A 17,329-nucleotide genomic window follows, 5' to 3' on the forward strand; every position below is an offset into this window, starting at 1 on the left:
AAATTTGATAACTGGCACAATGCAAACCCGCTGTCGGGGTTGTTTACAACGAAAAAAAAAAGGAAAAATGGAGTTCGATATGAATCAGATATCTCAAACAAGTAATTCAAACGCGAAAATTGAAGCATCTGAAAGTCAAAACAGTGAAGTTCCAAGTGAAAACAGTGCAGTTCAACCTGTAGAACCAGAAAATGTCGACTCCAATACCCTTGCGGCCGTATTACAGTTTCTTCAGAAGCACAACCTGAAAGTAACTGAAAATGACATGATTATTTTTAAATTTCGGCGTCTCATTTATTTACAATGTATTAGGGGACGGCTGATATTTTGAAAAAAGAAGCACGGCTCAAGGAGGATCAATTACGAGATGCACAAGCTCTTCAAGTGGATTCAGAGGCAACAAATTTGCTCTCATCATACAAGAGCGAAGGAGACCCAAATGCCTACGAAAAAGCTTACCTAAGTTACAGGAGATTTGTGGAAAGCTCGCTGGATGTTTATAAAGTATGGTCAAAAGATATTCAACTCAATTTCAAATAATAATTTCAATTTGTTTACTTTTCAGCATGAGCTGTCCCTAGTATTGTACCCTTTATTTGTCCACATGTATTTGGAAATGATTTACAACCAACATGAATCAGAAGCCGCTAAATTTATGGAACGTTTTTCAACAGATCAGGAAGATTATTATCAGGATGATCTTAAAAAAGTTTCTTTTATTACCAAAAAAGAACACATGAAAGGCAGTGATCTCATGGAGAATTTCAAGTAACAAATCACTTTTTTTTTAAATAAAATCGTCAATCATAAAAACTTAAATTGTTAAACAGATCAAGTCAGTTCACCGTTCGAATGTCCCGGGATACTTACTCGGTTTTGAAGCGGTTTTTGCAGGACAAGAACCAATCAATTGTCATGAACGTCATTCAGGAACACTTGTACGTCGACATGTACGAAGGAGTGCCGAGAAATAAAGCCCAAGTTGAATCCACAGCCGGAGCCATGGAAGGCGAGGCCAACAGACAAGGTACACAAATCAAGAGATTAGAAAGAAATCCCCAAAACAATTACCAATTCTTTTCACTTACAGTAAACAAGACCAAAATCTACTATGGTCTGCTCAAAGAGCCCGATATCCAGCTTCCGGTAGTCGAGGAGGAAGAGGACGGAGAACCCGGCGAAGGTGGTGAAAAGCCCAAAAAGAAGAAACCCAAAAAGGATCCGTTGCTCAACAAGAAAGCCAAGAGCGACCCTAATGCTCCACCGGCCAGCCGATTGCCATTACCAGATTTGTAAGATGCAGATGCAGTGAAAAATGGTGTGGAAAAAAAGGAAAATGGTTGAGCTGTGAGTTTCTGTTTCAGGAGAGATATCGACAAACTGGAGAAGGTCAGGGCCCTACGAGAAGCCAGCAAGAGGGTGGCTCTTGGTCCAGACAATTTGCCGTCCATTTGTTTCTACACGATGCTGAATTGCGCGGAAACGTCAGTTATTCTAATTTACCTGATTTTTTCCATTCAATTTGAAATTATAATTTTTTTTCTTTTTCCCTTTTTGTGAATGACAGGGTCACGTGCGTCGAATTCTGCGAGGATTCGTCACTATTAGCCGTAGGGTTTTCCGATTCCATCCTCAAAGTTTGGAGTCTTGTACCCCAGAAACTCCGGGCCATGAAACCGGCCGAGCAATTGGCCGATATCGACAAGGAGGCCGAAGATGTTCTCGTTCGTATGATGGACGACAAGACGGGTGAGACTATGAAAGTCCTTCACGGCCATTGCGGGCCGGTTTACGCTGCCTCGTTCAGTCACGACCGGACGTTACTCTTATCATCGTCGGAAGACGCCACGATCCGGCTGTGGAGTTTGCAGACGTGGACCTGCCTGGTGGTCTATAAAGGCCACATTTACCCCGTGTGGGACGTGAGGTTTTCCCCTCACGGCTACTATTTCTCATCAGTCGGACATGATCGGACTGCCAGACTTTGGGCCACCGATCATCACCAGCCTTTAAGGATCTTTGCCGGCCATTATTCAGACGTTGACGTGGTCCAATTCCATCCCAATTCCAATTACGTCGCCACAGGTTCCAGCGATAGGAGCGTCCGTTTATGGGATTGCGTAACTGGCAACTGTGTCCGGCTAATGACTGGTCATAAAGTAAAAACATTTTCATCCTTTTTATGAGTTTGTTTTTCTTTACAAGTTTTTTGTTTGTGTAGGGAACCGTCTCGGCGTTGTGTTTCTCCACCGACGGCCGTTTTCTGGCATCCGGTGGAGCTGATCAAAAAGTCCTGTTATGGGATCTGGCTCACGGTCACTTATTGGCCGACCTGCCTGGGCACACGATGACAATCTCCAGTTTGGCCTTCAGTCGAGACGGGACCGTGTTCGCCACGTCTTCCCTGGACGGCTCCATCCAACTGTGGGATTTCTTCCGGATGACGGATGAGTCCTCTTTAGAGGACGTCAACATCTCGGGTCACAATCCAGACCTTCTCAAGCGGAGTAACGCCATTGAATCGCTCCGCCTGGCACGTTACCCGACCAAAGCCACTCCTGTCATGTCATTGCATTTCACGCGGAGGAATTTGCTACTCGCTGCCGGCATGTTTGAAGGCTAATCCCTCGATTCACACCAATTTTTAAAAAATAATAATAAGAATTAAAATACATATAACTTTGTCTCTTATTTCCACAGATCCATTTTGTTGTTGTCAAGTCGGGAAAAACCAAATTCTGTCGAGTTGGCTACGTATTTTTCGTAAACGTGCCTAGTGAACCTCGAGACCGCTGTATAAATAGAAGATAATCGACCTGGTTTTTTCCGAGTCGATCTAGAAGTTTCCAGTTTGAGTCAGTCCGAATGGTTAAATTCCTATTGCTACGCAGTGAACCTTTGAATTTGAACCAAACCTTGGAAAAATCCCAAAGAACTGTTCAAATATTAAAAGAAAAACGAGCAAAGTCTAGACCATAAAATGGAGACTTAACGGGATAATAAAATTCAAATTTCTTTGTAGACCAAATAAGGTTGGAGCTAGACAAAAGTCACACGTAACTTGTTTCTTTGGACACGTATAGCGACCGGTCGGTCGTCATGTGTGCACACATAATTTATTATTTTTTCGCCAATAATTAATTTTAATTGAATCAGAAAAAAATCCCGGAAATTTGATTTAGTCCCAAGTGTATTAAAATACTGTATTCTTATCGCGTTGTCGTTCAAAGATTCCTTCAACAGAAGAAAGGAACTGTTGATTTATTATCACACATAAGGGAATGACGCAATCGGCTGTGTAGGCCCCAACACACCAAATGTGGCATAGCAACATTACATGTATACATCAAACAGCTTTGCGTAGGGGTAGCCAAAAAAAGGGATTTTAACTGAAATGACTCGACAGAAAGTTGTCGGTTGGGGGGCTCGGTTCGACCAATGCCAAAACATTGTGTACGTGTCCCAGTTTATTCGCACGTAACAATGTTCGTCAGCGAAAATGTTTACCATTCGTATAATGAACGTCAGCTGGCGCAGTTGCCATGCAAAGTCAACGAATACGTAATATATTTTTTCGCCAGAAAAAAGGGTGTGTTAATAGGGAAAAGAAAAATGCTAAAAGATTTGTGTACGGTTTGGCAGCAGCAGTTAAAAAAAAAAGCCTCCCTCCAGTTTTTCGTGACACGAGTTGAGCACGTGAACAGCTAGTGGTTGGGCTCGTCTCTGATTGGCTGGCCATTCGCTTGTGGCGCCAATTTGATCGCGCGGGATATTCCGTCAGCGCGGGCTCAACCCACCACGTTTTTTATTTTTCCTCTCCACTTCCCCACGTTCTCTACACACACACTTGTGTGTGTGTTCCTTTTTTTATTATTCCCAAACATTTTCTCAAAATTTTACACAGTCAGACCCTGTTAAAAGCTAAAAGATTCGGTACTAGTGAACCACAGTCGTTCACGTCGTCTTCAAGTGTTCACACACACAATCGTCTAAACTCCTCCAACCGTGTATCGTGCGATTATCAGGATTATTTCACGCCGCATTTGACAAGCAATATTTTTTTAAATAAGTTTTTCCTAAAAATGGATTTGACCAAGAATAATAATAACGAAGCAGAAGTTTTGATGACACCACCGGCCACACCGACCAACAAAACTCTTCAACTTCATTTCGATCAACATTCAGCTGTAAGTTTATTTCTTTTTTCTCCCAGTATGTTTTTTTAAATCTGTACTTATGTAATGCACGAAAATAGTTGGATGACAGCAGATTTTCTTTTTTGGTCGTGAGGTCATTGGGTACAAACATCACGTAGTCCACAATTGCGCGTGTGTGTGTAGGGCCGAATCGAATATGCAACGTAATGCCAACATGTGGCGAATGGCACTAACAAAATTATCACGTAGTTAAACTCGAATTTTTCAAGTGAACCAACCAACCCAGGGGAGGTGGGTGGGAAAAGCCCCCGTTGATTTTCTCTACCGAATTTTTGTCTGTTGTTGTGGGCCGCCTTCGTCACTCGCCGATCACGTGATACCCATTGTGTATATTATGTGTGTGTGTGTGGCGTTCGTGAGTGCTATATTTCGCTTTCCCGGCACCTTTTTTAAATTAAAAAAAAAAGAGAGCGACTTTCACTATGTGTGTAGGTACGAAAATGTTTCGGCGGGTTTTGCAAGTTTTTTAAAAAAAGATAAAAAGACCCCACCTGATTGGCTGTTGCTAGGCTCTTGATCCTATCCCTATATCCTTTCATGTCTGTTTTTGTGTGTATAAAACACGTGACTTTATTTTATAGATTACAAACAAAACGGATGTAAGTTTTTAAAATTGCACAATCTTTGATTATTTTTCAAAGGGGGGGGGGTTCAATGTTCAACACATGTATTTCAGGATCTTACGGTTAAACGAGTTGAAGGATTTTGTGTGTCGATCGAGTCCAAGGTTGTTGCCGTTTCAGCGAAATGTGGAACACATATGCACCTTCGTCACCTTTATGTGTGTGTGTGATTAGGGATCAATTTTTAAAAATGGTTTGATTGCGAATGTAGGACGAAGAAGATATGGAAATTGATGCTGATTTGGAGGCCGTTCAGACGTTGTTGTCATTTTCACGCGCCGCTACCCGTCAGGCCGGGTCGTCATCGGATGAATCGCAAGACCAATGGGCTTCCAGCGATGATTCTAGCGATCATCTTCAATCCGCCAAGGTATATTTTAATTAATTTTATTTGAAGTAATGTTGACTAATAATTATTAATAAAACAGAGATTGATGGCTTGTACGCCACCGAGAACTCCGAGTCCTACAAGTCCAGGCAGCGTCACTTCGATGCCCGTTTCGGTCATCATGATTGGCAAAAAGGACGGAACTGCCGAGCCTGTCCAGCAGCAGCAACAGCAGCAGCAACAAGAATTTAATCACGAAGAGGCTCAAGATAACAAGGAGAAGCTGATGGGCGGTCCTGCATTGCCAGGCCGTCAAATAATATTCGTCGAAAACAAAAACACCAACCGGCATTTACGCAACGCTCATTTCGGAACCGAACAGATCTTTGTAGCCAACAAAGACACTAACCGGGAAGCACGGGAAATCACCAATCACAAGCCACCACCGAATAATAATAATAATAATAATAATAATGAAAATAATAATGAAAATAGTAGTGATGTATTTGTGCAGCAATTTTCTGTATCTCGCTTTGTACCTGAAATGACTATGCCGGCAACAACTTCTCAGGTAACACCAAAAAATTTAATTTGATTAGATAAGAGAGAATTTTTTTAACATTTTCGATTTTTTGATTGATAGGCGATCCCGATAAAATCGCCAGTGGCCATTGCTCCCAAATTGATGCTGAATAGTGCGGCTTTGGGTAATTGTAATGTAATCAATGGATCGTCAGCAACTCGAGTGATCCCGGTCGTGCCGTTGGGGGCAGCAACCGGTGCCGATATTGGCTCGATGGGCGCCAATGGCGCTACTCTTTTCCTGGCACCCTGTGATAACAACGGACAAATAACGCATTTTGTTTTGACTACGGCCGGTATCCCATCCATGACCCTCATCGCTCCAAACAAGATGGTATATACCATTTGATTACGATTTTTCAAACTCGGTCATGTAAAACTAAAATCGAATGTTGGAATTCCAGGAAAGGGAGGTGGATAAACGTCGGCGTATTTATGAATGCCAATTCGAAGGATGTGGCAAAAACTATTTTAAATCATCTCATTTGAAGGCTCACATGAGGACTCATACTGGTAGGTTATAATTATTTAAAAAGGTTTCTCACAAATTTTTTATTCAAATTTTTTCCCTAATCGACTTAGGTGAGAAACCATTCGTCTGCAGCTGGGATGGATGTGATCGCCGTTTCTCGCGTTCAGACGAACTGTCCCGTCACAAACGCACTCACACTGGCGAAAAAAAGGTATAATTTCTAATTTTTGTTTTGTAAAACAATTTGAATTCTTTACAATTGAATTTTTAAAAACAGTTTAGCTGCCCAGTTTGCCAACGCCGTTTCATGCGCTCTGACCACTTGACCAAGCACGTCCGTCGTCATGCTCGCGAGCAAAAACCAATGGCTTGGCAGCTGGCCACTCGCAAACTAGCCTCAGCTAGTTCTTCTACTGCTGTTACTGCTCCTACTACTACTGCCGGCCCTGCTGTGGCTTCTCAATTGATCCCGGCGCAGATTATCCTCTCCGCCTCAACTGCCATTCCCTCAATTTAAGAAAAGAAAAAATAAGCAAAATGATGATGAAATGTTTATTATTTTTCGAATCCTTTTTTTTGTTTTTACTTTGGGGGGTTAGTAGTTACATATGTTTATTTGTTTTTAAAAGCAGACAAAAAGGGCGGGACCTCTGTAGGACACAGTATATATACATCAGCTGTGTGTCTACGGTCGGTCAGTAGGTTATCTCTTCATAACAGCAGCAGCAGGGGGAAGGGGGCGGATATATTTTGTAATGTCCTCTTGTTTTATTTCATTTTTCTTGTTTCAGTTGTCGATGCAACGGCGACACAAATTTCTGTCCCGACCATCGACACGACACATTTTGTTGTGTTATTTGTTAAAACGATTCGTTCGAGCCGTCTAGAGCTTGTTAATTATTTTTATTCACACACACACACACACAAATGATTTATGATAACTATCGAGCTAAATAATAATCGTGTTTCGAACGAATGGACATAATAAATTACGATATTGATCAAGAATATTACGGGTCTAGAATATGAATACAATTAAATAACATTATAAAAAAAAAGCTTTTCTTTTTAACAACACAATGTCGGGAATCAATCGACGTATATATAAGAAAACATAAGAAAACGTACACCCACCGACAACCGCCCCCATTTCCCGACCGGTCTGAATTTTGTTTATTCGGCAATGCTCCACGTCACCTGGGCTGAAAAAGATGGTGGTCGTCGTGTTAGTTTATGACAAATTTTTTAACCGTGCGTGAACTATATACTAGAGCACTCTCTTTAATATATATATATATTTACAATTTACTTTTGTTTGTTGTGCGTGAATCTTTCTCGAAGGCGGCTACGAGTTTTGTTGTTAATCAAAACTCTTTGTTTCTCGAATTTTTGAAAAAAAGTTACCGTGTAGCCATTCGGTGAGTGTTTTATAGACTTGACATGGTTTTTTTTTCTTCTCTCTTTTTCACGAACGATTTGTAAACTGTTAGGCTGTCCATCTGTATTCTAACAAGTGGGTCATTAAGGGAAAACTAAATTATTTTCAAGTTGTAGTTGACCTCAACCTATTGGGAATTTTGTTTGATAGTTTTGGGTAGCATATTAAAACTAAACAACATAAGATTTGACATTGATTGTGTGCTCGACAATACAGGGCTGAACAACACCCACTACAATGGCTAATGCTATTAAGCAAGTCATCAATGAGGTGGCTGAAAAAGGTATGATAAGTCAAAGCATTTATCTTGTATGATGTAATACCCATTTTTGATTTCTATTATTCAGTTAAAATGCCCTCCACGCCCACTCGTCTGAGGGATTTGATACGCCAGATTCGTGCTGCCAGGACAGCTGCAGAGGAGCGGGCTGTGGTGAACAAAGAATGTGCCTACATTAGGGCATCATTCAGGGAAGAGGATTCACAGTGGAGATGTCGGAATGTTGCCAAGCTGCTCTACATACACATGCTTGGCTACCCAGCTCATTTCGGTCAACTAGAGTGTCTGAACCTCATTGCCTCACCCAGGTTCACCGATAAACGAATTGGATATCTTGGGGCAATGCTTTTGCTGGATGAACGCCAAGATATTCATGTCCTCATCACCAACTCCTTGAAGAAGTATGTCTCTGTTCATATTCAATTTCTCTAATGAGATTACCTTTGTCAACCTGTTTTCTACTCTAGTGATTTAAACAACCCCGTCCAGTTTATCGTTGGTTTGGCCCTGTGCACCTTGGGTGCCATTGCGTCGCCTGAAATGTCACGCGATTTGGCCTCTGAAGTTGAGCGGTTGCTCAAGTCCACCAACGCCTACTTAAGGAAGAAGGCGGCCTTGTGTGCTTTCCGAATTATCGGCAAAGTGCCAGAGCTCATGGAAATGTTTTTACCCGCCACAAGATCACTCATCTCAGATAAAAATCACGGTATTCACTCTTGAACATTGTACATGTCTCTTTTACTGGTACTAAAAATTATTTGATGGAATTAGGCGTTTTAATTACGGGAGTCACACTAATCATCGAAATGTGCGAACGGAGTCCAGACACTTTGATTCACTTCAAAAAGGTACACGTCGGATTTTAAAAAATCCTTTTCTGAACGAATTTCTATCGTTTATTTATGCAATCCTCGTTATTTTTAACAAATTATTAATCAATCCACATCCTTTAATTAATCAAATCGTGAAGAAAAACTGAATGTTAATACGTTCCCGTTTGTTTTTTTTGTTTTGTTTCTGTTTCCTTGTTGCGGGATCATCTCTCTCTCTCCCCCCTACGTTGACAAAAACAAAATTTCTTTGCTTTACTTAGGAGCATCGCGAGGTAAAGCATCTTTCGATGTTGTTCGATCCTCTGCACACTCTTGCAATGCACCCTTTTGTTTGTCTGTGTCTGTTTTGTTTGTTTGGGTCGCGTTTTTCGGTGTTTTAATTGGCGTCGTCTGGGCGCAGTTTTAACGATTCTAATTGTTATCTTTTATTTTGATCGTTCTCTCCGCAAATACCAGGTGGTCCCCAGTTTAGTGCGTATTCTCAAGAATTTGATCATGGCAGGTTATTCACCAGAGCATGATGTTTCTGGTGTGAGCGACCCCTTTCTCCAGGTACAATTTTTTACGACTAGATTGTCTTTCTGCAATTAATAAATTCTTGAACACAGGTGAAAATTTTGCGGTTGTTGCGAGTCCTGGGCCATAACGACGCCGAAGCTTCTGAAGCGATGAACGACATTTTGGCGCAGGTGGCCACCAATACGGAGACGTCGAAGAATGTCGGCAACGCCATTCTGTATGAAACGGTGCTTTCGATCATGCACATCAAGTCGGAGAGTGGCTTACGTGTCCTGGCCGTCAACATTCTCGGCCGCTTTCTGCTCAATAGCGACAAGAATATTCGATACGTGGCGCTCAACACGCTGTTGCGCACCGTTCACGCAGACAATTCGGCCGTCCAGCGACATCGTGCCACTATACTCGAGTGCCTTAAGGTTTTATCAAATTCTAAACTACACCAGTGGATTTGAATTTTAAATGAATCTTTGGAATTAATTAGGATCCCGATGTATCCATCAAGAGGAGGGCGCTGGAATTGAGTTTTGCGCTCATCAACGGATCCAACATCCGAGCAATGATGAAGGAGCTGTTGGCTTTTTTGGAGAAATCCGACGCCGAATTCAAGGCCCAGTGTTCGTCTGGAATTGTCAGCGCTACTGAAAGATTCTCACCCAACCGGCGGTGGCATGTCGATACACTGCTGAGAGTTTTGATTGCCGCTGGCAACTTTCTGCGAGACGACGTCGTTTCTAACACGATCCAAATCATTTCGGAGAGCGCCTCGCTCCAGGGCTACGCAGTCGGTCAGTTGTGGAGAGCCGTTAGCTGCTCTTCGGGCTCTTTACAGCACGACGGACAGCCGGGCGATTTAGACTTGCAAGGAGCTACGCTGCCCATCTCTGAACGCCAGCCTCTGGCTCAAGTCGCTTCGTGGTGCCTGGGCGAGTACGGCGACAGTCTCATCAATGGACACACCAACGCCAGCGAACAGGAAGAACCGGTCGTTGCCGGTGAGGACGAAGTGGTTGATTTCATTCAGGGCATTCTCTCGTCGAGCCAAAGTACCATCGTTACCAAGCAATATGCTTTGACGGCCCTCACCAAGCTCAGTACACGTTTCAGCGTCACTGTCGGGTAATTATATCTAATCAGTTGATTAAGAGAGTCGTAAACCAACTAATCTCGATTGTTTGTTTTGCATTCGTAGTCGTATCGAAGATATCGTGACCAGTTTCGGCACTCATTTGAATGTTGAGCTGCAGCAGCGCGGTATCGAGTACGCCCAGCTATTTACCAAGCACGTAGCACTACGTCCGGCCATCATGGAGCGCATACCGCCCATGGAACACAAGACATCACACCAGGGACTGACGAACGGAAGTTCCGGAGGAAACGGAGTCAGCAATGGCGACGATGACATGTTAATGGATGATTTGAATTCTTTCACGACTACCAGCATCACAAGTCATTCGGCACCGGCCACTAAAGATTCGGTAAATTACATTTCATCCATTCGGTTCCAAATGAAGTTTAATAAATTTTGTGGGGTTTTTAGAATTCTTTGCTCAATCTACTGGGTGGATTGGACAATTTTGATAATGGCCCTGCCCCGATGGTGACGAGCTCGAAAGCCTCTACAGCTCCGTCTGCCTCGAATTTGGATCTGCTCGACTTGTTGGGCGGTTTGGACTTGAGCGGATCGACGACACTTTCGTCAGCTCCGCCACCAATCACTACACCTACTGGTTCTACAAGCAGCAGCTTAGTCAACAATAATTTGGCTAATTTGCTCAGTTCACCGACGACCCAAATGAGTGCCGCCATCCCGCCTAGTTCTAATTTCTTAATCGATGGGTTCCTAGGGACTGCACCTACACCCCCACCAAGTAATAACTAAAAATAATAATTTAAAAGAAAGTTTGAATTACCAAATTTCTATTTTTCTAGAACTTCAAAATGTAACGGCCTATGATAAAAACGGACTCAGAGTGGATTTCTCTTTTGACCGTCCGGTCGACAACCCCAATTTGGTGATAGTCACATTGACGGCCAGCTCTTCGTACGGTTCCACACTGTGCGATTTCCTCTTCCAGGCCGCCGTGCCGAAGACATTCCAACTGCAAATGATGCCGGCCTCTAGCACGGTTATTAATTCTGGTATTCCCGTCACCCAAGTCATGCGCATTCTAAATCCCACGAGAGTACGTTCATTTATTTTTTCTAATTGCTATAAATTTCTGATGAAAACTCACACGTTCATTGTTTATTTCAGGCGGTACTAAAAATGAGGATCAAATTGTCCTTCTCTAGAGACGGGATGGCTATTCAGGATCAAGACGAAGTCAAAAACCTCCCAGCAGCCTTGTGGCAATGATTTTGTGTTATTTTCTTTTTTTAAATGGCGAAATTCAAAAGAAAAAAAAAATAGCCAAAAACCTTCAAAAATTGGAGTGTGGAAGGATGAAATGCTGAAAACAAGGAGAATCTTAGTATATTCGAAAGAAAGAAAGAATAAAAGAATAAACACACGTACATATACAATTATACATACAGTCGACGGTCTGCTGTTGCTGTTTCTGCTGTTGCTGCAAAAATCAATGCCTTGCCTTCTTTGCTATGATTTTCTAACTGTGGGTGATTCCCTTCTCTCTTCCCCCCCCCCTTCTTTGTCCACCTGCACCCACCGTCTTCGAATTAAAAAATCTTTTTTTTTTTCCTACTTCCTGCGGCATGAGAACATTAGAGAGAGAAAAAAAAATCGATTTCAAGGAAAAATAATCATCGTCTTGTGTATTTTGATGCAAAAATTACAAAAAAAAAAATTCCGTGTAAAATAAGTTGAATTCCCTTTGCGAAGAGGATGCAAAGGGTCCACTTAGTGATGTCTAAAAACAACAACCAACGGTCTGCCCAGCTGTATTACCCACTTTTGTTTCTTTTTTCTTCTCCTTTATCCCCCACGTCCGCTGTTATTACTCGTTTTTGTTTGAATTTTTCCCTTGTGTATGTTTAAAAGCCTCCAAGGCCCTTTATACACCTTGTAGGCTTCAATTTGTACCTTTCCCTCTTTATTCCCTCATTATAAAGCACTTTTTTTTCTAGTTTAGTAGGCATAATACCATGTGTGGTTCTCAACAATTCCTGTGAAACTTATTGAAGGAAACGATTATTAAAAAACTGTTAATTGTCTTCACATTTTTGGTCGGCAAGTTTTGATTTTTTTAAATATGGCGCCGTTGGATACAGACGACAATAACAAAACTACTTTCAAAATGACGTAGGATTTTCGAGTCTCCACATTTTTCGAAACAAATGGAAGTTGACCTGATAAACAGGGAAATCTGTTACTCGGAATTTTACGAAGAATATCTTGTCAAGAATAAAATATGCATGTTGTCAAAGTCGTTTACAGATTCGTGGTCCTGCAGGAAACATTGGGTTGACAATGAAGTACCCAACTGGGAAAATCTCTTGGAGAATTATGGTAGGTTCTTTGGTTTTGAAATTATTTGTTTCTTATTTTTATATATTTTTATAATTACTCATATTATCAGGTGAAGCAGAAGTTCCAGTAGCAAATTGTGGTGAGGCATATTTTGATTCTCACTCGAAATCAAACTGGACTCTTACAGACTTTATCACTTATATTAAGGAATATAGAAAGAAAAACTACTCTACTGAAATGCCCTGTTTATATTTGAAAGTATAACAACTATTGATTATATTTGAAATTAAAGTTACAATTTTTTATACTATTAATCAGGATTGGCACTTGTTTAAAAACTTTCACAGCTCAGAAGGAATGTATGAGACACCCATATATTTTTCCGTTGACTGGTTGAATGAATACTGGATTCAAGGCAACAAAGATGATTACAGATTTGTGTACATTGGTCCACAAGGGAGTTGGTAAGCTATTGATATACATATCTTCCTACTGTTCATAGTTACACTAGCTTCGCAAATGATTTTAAAACTAATCTTGTTAGGACTCCTCTCCATGCGGATGTGTATGGTTCATTTAGCTGGTCTGCCAATGTAGTTGGGAAGAAGCGATGGATATTTTTCCCGCCTGGCGAAGAACTGAAGCTAAAATCGTTATTAGGAATCTCTTGCCTTCCACGTGATTTGGGGGAGATTGATCTTTCATCAATGAAAATCACATATTTTGACTTAATCCAAAACGCTGGTGAAATTGTATTTGTCCCATCTGGTTGGTTTCATCAAGTCTGGAATCTGGTATGAACGACTACTAAAAGACGTAGCAACTTCTGATCAAATTATTATCAAATCAAATTTTTATTTATGCAGGAAGATACCATATCTATCAATCACAACTGGTTTAATGGCGCCAATGTAAATTACATTTACCAGGGACTTGGCAAAGCGTCCAAGGAGATCCAAGACGAAGTATCCGGCTACGGTACCACTCTCGACACGGAGCAACTAGAAATTTTCCTCGACAGTCATTACGGAATGAATTTCCAGCAATTTCATCAACTTTTACAAACGGTCATCGATCGAAGAGATTCGGGATTTTTAAAGATTCATTCGTCGAAACCTTGTCATTCGTGTTCCGGTGACCAGCTGTGCAAGGATCAACACCACTGTGATGTAGACCGTCAGGTAGCTCTTCAGATTCTTAAATTATTGAGTAATAAATAAATATTGAATATCCCTTGGTAGAAAACATTTATTACGAAAAGTTAGGCAGCACAAAATAAAAGCTTTCCCAAACAGGTTTTAAGCTGACGGACTCTTCAGGAATCCGATTCTACGCAAATAACGCACAATAAACGGCACAGATCCTAGAGTTATGCTGATACGAATAGGCACCAGTACTTTGTGAACGGCATATGCTACGAGGAAAGTGGACGCTCCTGCTGCCAATCTTGAGTTCAACATTTCGCTGGAAACGCCCATCTGGGCTAGCATACCTGGTACGTTTAGTCCACTATAAAAAAGAATAGCAAAGATATTTCATCGATTAGAAAACGTAACTTTTTAAAACGGACGATATTTTTAGTAAGAAAAATCGTGCAAATAACCTTGCTACAGCTGCATAGCAGATGCTTAATGATGTAATTGATATAAGGACGTGAAACACTATGACAGTTGCGCCATAATCTTTAACAGCTCGCTTCAATTTACTTTTAGTTGATTCGGGAACCTTAGCATCGCTATAGTATCGCACCGAGCTCGTGTTAGGTATCCATGCATTGTGCAAACCATGCTGCAAGTACCAACAGTTACCTCTAATTTTCATGGTTCCTTGTTGCACACACTGACTACCTGATGAATGAAAGAGTATAGTAGATGTTATAGAATTGCGTGTGAATCAAACATACTTCCGGGGTAGAGCGTTTCTTGCAGGTCACTGGAAGTGAATTTGATTTGCTGATCGGTGCAATTTTCTGGCATATTCATTCGAGGAGAATTTTCTTTCTCGGCACTAGGAGAAAACGGAAGTGGCACATTGGTCTGTGTCACAGCATTCAAGCTTAAAGAACCAAGTGATTCATAGTTTTCTAGCTGCTGTTGTCCTCCTATTTGAACAAATCAGTGTTGATTTTTTGTTTCCTCTGTGAATTTAACTCAATTGCTTTACCTTGACTCGACTGATCACTCATGAAAGAACCACTGAACATGGATGATGTTTGACTTTGAACTACCCCAAAACTTATATCCTTGAATCTGTTGGCAGAGAATCCCATTCGATCCTGAGCATCCAACTCTTCCATGTTGGATGGTAATACGGCTCCATTTTTCAAACTACTGTGAAATAGAGCTCCTGTAGAGAGAAGTAGAAATTTAAGTCATGATTGTATTGACTCTATGCTGACTAGGATAACTTACTTAAAATCAGTTGATTTCTATGGACTAGATTTCGGTTGACACTTTGAGCGAGCAACATTGTTTTTGTATAGTGAAAAATTGACTAGAGGTTTTACTTTGAAGAACTGTTTGGTACTGTGTGTCAGTAACCTCACGACTCCTTGCTTTATATACTGCGCACGTTTACGAGCTATTTTTATCCCGAAATAGAGAGCTGCCAACAAAATAACGCTTGCATATAGTGGTAAACTGGGCAAGTTGGCCGTTGATATTGGTTTGCTAAACAAGCTAGAAACTCTCAGCTTCCGTTGCTAACGGAAAGGCAAACCAATTTATCTCTGCTGCTGAAGAACGTTTACATAACAAAAAAATTTAATATGGAATAACGTGTTTTAAAAAACGGAAATCAAACACCCATCGTGATAAGATAAAAACATTGCAGACGAAATTTCATGTATGTTGCCATGTTTTTAAATTTAGCGCACAGGGTGATTTTTAAAAATGAATCGACTGATTCAAATACGACTTTGCGATCATTTGTCTCGGCATTCGTTGCACACGTGATTTTTTGCTTTTTTATAGTTTATATTTACCAACACATTGGAGGATATCTCCGCTCACTTTGGAAGTTTGGAGGGCAGCCAATTGGCACAAATAAGAACCTCGATTTTCGAGAAACCCAAGTTCAAGTTCATGAATTGAAATGTCCACCGAATCACAGTTGTTTGTTTTTCATTGTTTACAAACAGATTGGCTTGAAATATAATGTTTTTCAATACGACTGTGCTCCTGTGCAACTCGTGCAACTCGTGCAACTTACTTTATTAAGATTCAAAACTCATTGCTAGATGTCGCCAGTGTCACTCTTGTTGTTCTTATATATCGTGAAACGAGGCGAAACAAATAGTTGCTAATTTATTCTTATATTCCTGTGATTTCAAATACGCAAATTGAACTCCGTATCATATGTAGGTTTACTAGTTTCCTTATTTTCATACTGTACCAACTTATTTCTTCTAATTCTAGATGCATACTGTCAGTCATTCCAACAAGTTGACTTAGCGCTTTCCATCCATCCATCCATCCATCATGCTGTCAAAAACCTAAAACTCATGTTTGAAGCACACATATAGTGGAATACAAATGTGCAGAGACAAGGTATGTCCCCATTACTTCTACCAGACCATTACAATTCAGATTTTCATATAACATAGGTATTCTTGACATGAACCATAGGATCTTTGCTGAATCTCTCAATTTTGCTGGCATAACCTGGAACAGTCTGCTGCGTAACAGCATGTTTGTTGTTATGGCTGTTTTTACTTCTGTTTAGAAGGCAACCCAGCTAAGAGCTCCCATTTGATAAAGGTAACCATCACCTATCACCACGCTATTACAATCCTTCATAACACTTTTTTTAGCATCAGGAAATGTATCCCACCCGAGGAGTAATGCAGTTGGTTGCTGTAATTCCATTATTACAGTTTTTCATCATGAACATTTCAGTGTGCTTCTTAGAAAAGGTAAAGATTGATATGCTTTTTAATTTTTTTTATATTTTCATTAATGTAACAAATTTTTTTTACAGAGCATGCAAGATCCCCACAGCGCACAGGCATCCTTGAGCCAATGCTGGATTTTGTCCATGAGAGCAGAGGGACTTCCACCAACGTTCTGCTCCCTCCTTATCTTCAAGACTCATCCTGCTTCAGTACTTCTTATGCTGCTAGTTCTCCTAAACAACTTTTCGTGCTTCACTGGCGAGTTGGATCACTTCAGTTGCTGTGACACACCTGAATGCAGTCACTCACCACGGGATTATGGGCAAGTACCGGACAATTGATTTATTTTCGTAGATTATCTACTAGTAATCTATTTGCGTTAAACTCTCTGTCTGTGTAATAATTCCAAAATCAGGCCTTTCTTGCGCGCAAAAGAAGTATTACTTATACTTAGAAGCATTTCTTTTTTCTAACGCTAGATGGCTTTTCGATAATTTTCAGCTGTCAAAACAGTCAGTTTTAGTTACTTTGCAAATCTCTTTAAACCTTTATTGGCAGCTATTGTGTGGAAATTTTTGCGATTACTGACGATAACTATTCCCCCAACAAAGCTCACTTGTTAGATTTTTGATAATGTGTTTTTTTTTCTACTTCCGGTTTTCTCATTTCAGTCAGTAGTTCAGTAAATATTCATTTGACGTTCAAAAGAACCACTTAT

General features: G+C 40.8%; 5 protein-coding genes and 1 long non-coding RNA gene across 8 annotated transcripts; 5 read left to right on the forward strand and 1 right to left on the reverse strand.

Moving 5' to 3' along the window:
* Nucleotides 1–32: 32 nt before the first annotated feature.
* On the forward strand, nucleotides 33–2,691 carry LOC124204765 (transcription initiation factor TFIID subunit 5-like). The gene is made up of 8 exons (XM_046601967.1): nucleotides 33–250; nucleotides 313–504; nucleotides 566–768; nucleotides 831–1,027; nucleotides 1,091–1,292; nucleotides 1,365–1,484; nucleotides 1,568–2,159; nucleotides 2,222–2,691. Exons 1-8 carry the CDS (start codon nucleotides 68–70, stop codon nucleotides 2,621–2,623), a joined length of 2,091 nt encoding a protein of 696 aa, XP_046457923.1. The 5' UTR covers nucleotides 33–67; the 3' UTR covers nucleotides 2,624–2,691.
* Nucleotides 2,692–3,514: 823 nt separating this feature from the next.
* LOC124204767 (Krueppel-like factor 10) lies at nucleotides 3,515–7,230 on the forward strand. Its single transcript, XM_046601970.1, has 7 exons — nucleotides 3,515–4,187; nucleotides 5,052–5,210; nucleotides 5,269–5,739; nucleotides 5,812–6,084; nucleotides 6,155–6,263; nucleotides 6,333–6,433; nucleotides 6,500–7,230. Exons 1-7 carry the CDS (start codon nucleotides 4,083–4,085, stop codon nucleotides 6,737–6,739), a joined length of 1,458 nt encoding a protein of 485 aa, XP_046457926.1. The 5' UTR covers nucleotides 3,515–4,082; the 3' UTR covers nucleotides 6,740–7,230.
* A 170-nt stretch (nucleotides 7,231–7,400) lies between these two features.
* LOC124204764 (AP-1 complex subunit gamma-1-like) lies at nucleotides 7,401–12,467 on the forward strand. Of its 2 annotated transcripts, XM_046601965.1 has the most exons (13): nucleotides 7,401–7,640; nucleotides 7,877–7,943; nucleotides 8,008–8,341; nucleotides 8,408–8,646; nucleotides 8,712–8,788; nucleotides 9,034–9,045; nucleotides 9,230–9,325; nucleotides 9,382–9,708; nucleotides 9,774–10,408; nucleotides 10,482–10,767; nucleotides 10,830–11,160; nucleotides 11,222–11,475; nucleotides 11,547–12,467. In XM_046601965.1, the coding sequence occupies exons 2-13, from the start codon at nucleotides 7,898–7,900 to the stop codon at nucleotides 11,646–11,648; spliced, it is 2,739 nt and encodes a 912-aa protein (XP_046457921.1). In that variant the 5' UTR covers nucleotides 7,401–7,640; nucleotides 7,877–7,897; the 3' UTR covers nucleotides 11,649–12,467. The 2 variants fall into 2 exon arrangements, with proteins under 2 accessions (XP_046457921.1, XP_046457922.1); XM_046601966.1 differs by lacking the exon at nucleotides 9,034–9,045.
* LOC124204769 (2-oxoglutarate and iron-dependent oxygenase JMJD4-like) lies at nucleotides 12,390–13,949 on the forward strand. The gene is made up of 6 exons (XM_046601974.1): nucleotides 12,390–12,475; nucleotides 12,556–12,758; nucleotides 12,829–12,977; nucleotides 13,038–13,183; nucleotides 13,264–13,513; nucleotides 13,586–13,949. The coding sequence occupies exons 2-6, from the start codon at nucleotides 12,587–12,589 to the stop codon at nucleotides 13,937–13,939; spliced, it is 1,071 nt and encodes a 356-aa protein (XP_046457930.1). The 5' UTR covers nucleotides 12,390–12,475; nucleotides 12,556–12,586; the 3' UTR covers nucleotides 13,940–13,949.
* Nucleotides 13,950–15,548, reverse strand: LOC124204771. 2 transcript variants are annotated; one of them, XM_046601975.1, is made up of 5 exons: nucleotides 15,131–15,548; nucleotides 14,883–15,065; nucleotides 14,623–14,820; nucleotides 14,323–14,566; nucleotides 13,950–14,228 (listed from the first exon to the last, which is right to left on the reverse strand). In XM_046601975.1, exons 1-5 carry the CDS (start codon nucleotides 15,186–15,188, stop codon nucleotides 14,018–14,020), a joined length of 894 nt encoding a protein of 297 aa, XP_046457931.1. In that variant the 5' UTR covers nucleotides 15,189–15,548; the 3' UTR covers nucleotides 13,950–14,017. The 2 variants fall into 2 exon arrangements, with proteins under 2 accessions (XP_046457931.1, XP_046457932.1); XM_046601976.1 differs by having other exon boundaries at nucleotides 14,528–14,566; nucleotides 15,131–15,533.
* Nucleotides 15,549–16,212: 664 nt separating this feature from the next.
* On the forward strand, nucleotides 16,213–16,931 carry LOC124204313. The gene is made up of 4 exons (XR_006878831.1): nucleotides 16,213–16,267; nucleotides 16,346–16,477; nucleotides 16,531–16,632; nucleotides 16,698–16,931. It is a non-coding gene; the product is annotated as an uncharacterized LOC124204313 (long non-coding RNA).
* Nucleotides 16,932–17,329: the final 398 nt, after the last annotated feature.

This window comes from Daphnia pulex, chromosome 10, assembly GCF_021134715.1.
Source record: "Daphnia pulex isolate KAP4 chromosome 10, ASM2113471v1".
In the NCBI taxonomy this organism is placed as follows: Eukaryota; Metazoa; Arthropoda; class Branchiopoda; order Diplostraca; family Daphniidae; genus Daphnia; species Daphnia pulex.

Bases quoted from the DNA above. Each gene is read 5' to 3' on its own strand.
- LOC124204765 (XM_046601967.1), top strand. From the start codon at position 68: ATGGAGTTCGATATGAATCAGATATCTCAAACAAGTAATTCAAACGCG. The intron at 251-312 runs GTAACTGAAAAT...ACAATGTATTAG, and splicing joins TTCAGAAGCACAACCTGAAA to GGGACGGCTGATATTTTGAA. The intron at 1,293-1,364 runs GTAAGATGCAGA...TTTCTGTTTCAG, and splicing joins CGATTGCCATTACCAGATTT to GAGAGATATCGACAAACTGG.
- LOC124204767 (XM_046601970.1), top strand. From the start codon at position 4,083: ATGGATTTGACCAAGAATAATAATAACGAAGCAGAAGTTTTGATGACA. The intron at 5,740-5,811 runs GTAACACCAAAA...TTTGATTGATAG, and splicing joins TGCCGGCAACAACTTCTCAG to GCGATCCCGATAAAATCGCC. The intron at 6,434-6,499 runs GTATAATTTCTA...TTTTAAAAACAG, and splicing joins CTCACACTGGCGAAAAAAAG to TTTAGCTGCCCAGTTTGCCA.
- LOC124204764 (XM_046601965.1), top strand. From the start codon at position 7,898: ATGGCTAATGCTATTAAGCAAGTCATCAATGAGGTGGCTGAAAAAG. The intron at 7,944-8,007 runs GTATGATAAGTC...TCTATTATTCAG, and splicing joins CAATGAGGTGGCTGAAAAAG to TTAAAATGCCCTCCACGCCC. The intron at 8,647-8,711 runs GTATTCACTCTT...TGATGGAATTAG, and splicing joins CATCTCAGATAAAAATCACG to GCGTTTTAATTACGGGAGTC.
- LOC124204769 (XM_046601974.1), top strand. From the start codon at position 12,587: ATGGAAGTTGACCTGATAAACAGGGAAATCTGTTACTCGGAATTTTAC. The intron at 12,759-12,828 runs GTAGGTTCTTTG...TCATATTATCAG, and splicing joins AAATCTCTTGGAGAATTATG to GTGAAGCAGAAGTTCCAGTA. The intron at 13,184-13,263 runs GTAAGCTATTGA...TAATCTTGTTAG, and splicing joins ATTGGTCCACAAGGGAGTTG to GACTCCTCTCCATGCGGATG.
- LOC124204771 (XM_046601975.1), bottom strand. From the start codon at position 15,188: ATGTTGCTCGCTCAAAGTGTCAACCGAAATCTAGTCCATAGAAATCAA. The intron at 15,066-15,130 runs GTAAGTTATCCT...TTCTCTCTACAG, and splicing joins TAGAAATCAACTGATTTTAA to GAGCTCTATTTCACAGTAGT. The intron at 14,821-14,882 runs GTAAAGCAATTG...TTGTTCAAATAG, and splicing joins GAGTGATCAGTCGAGTCAAG to GAGGACAACAGCAGCTAGAA.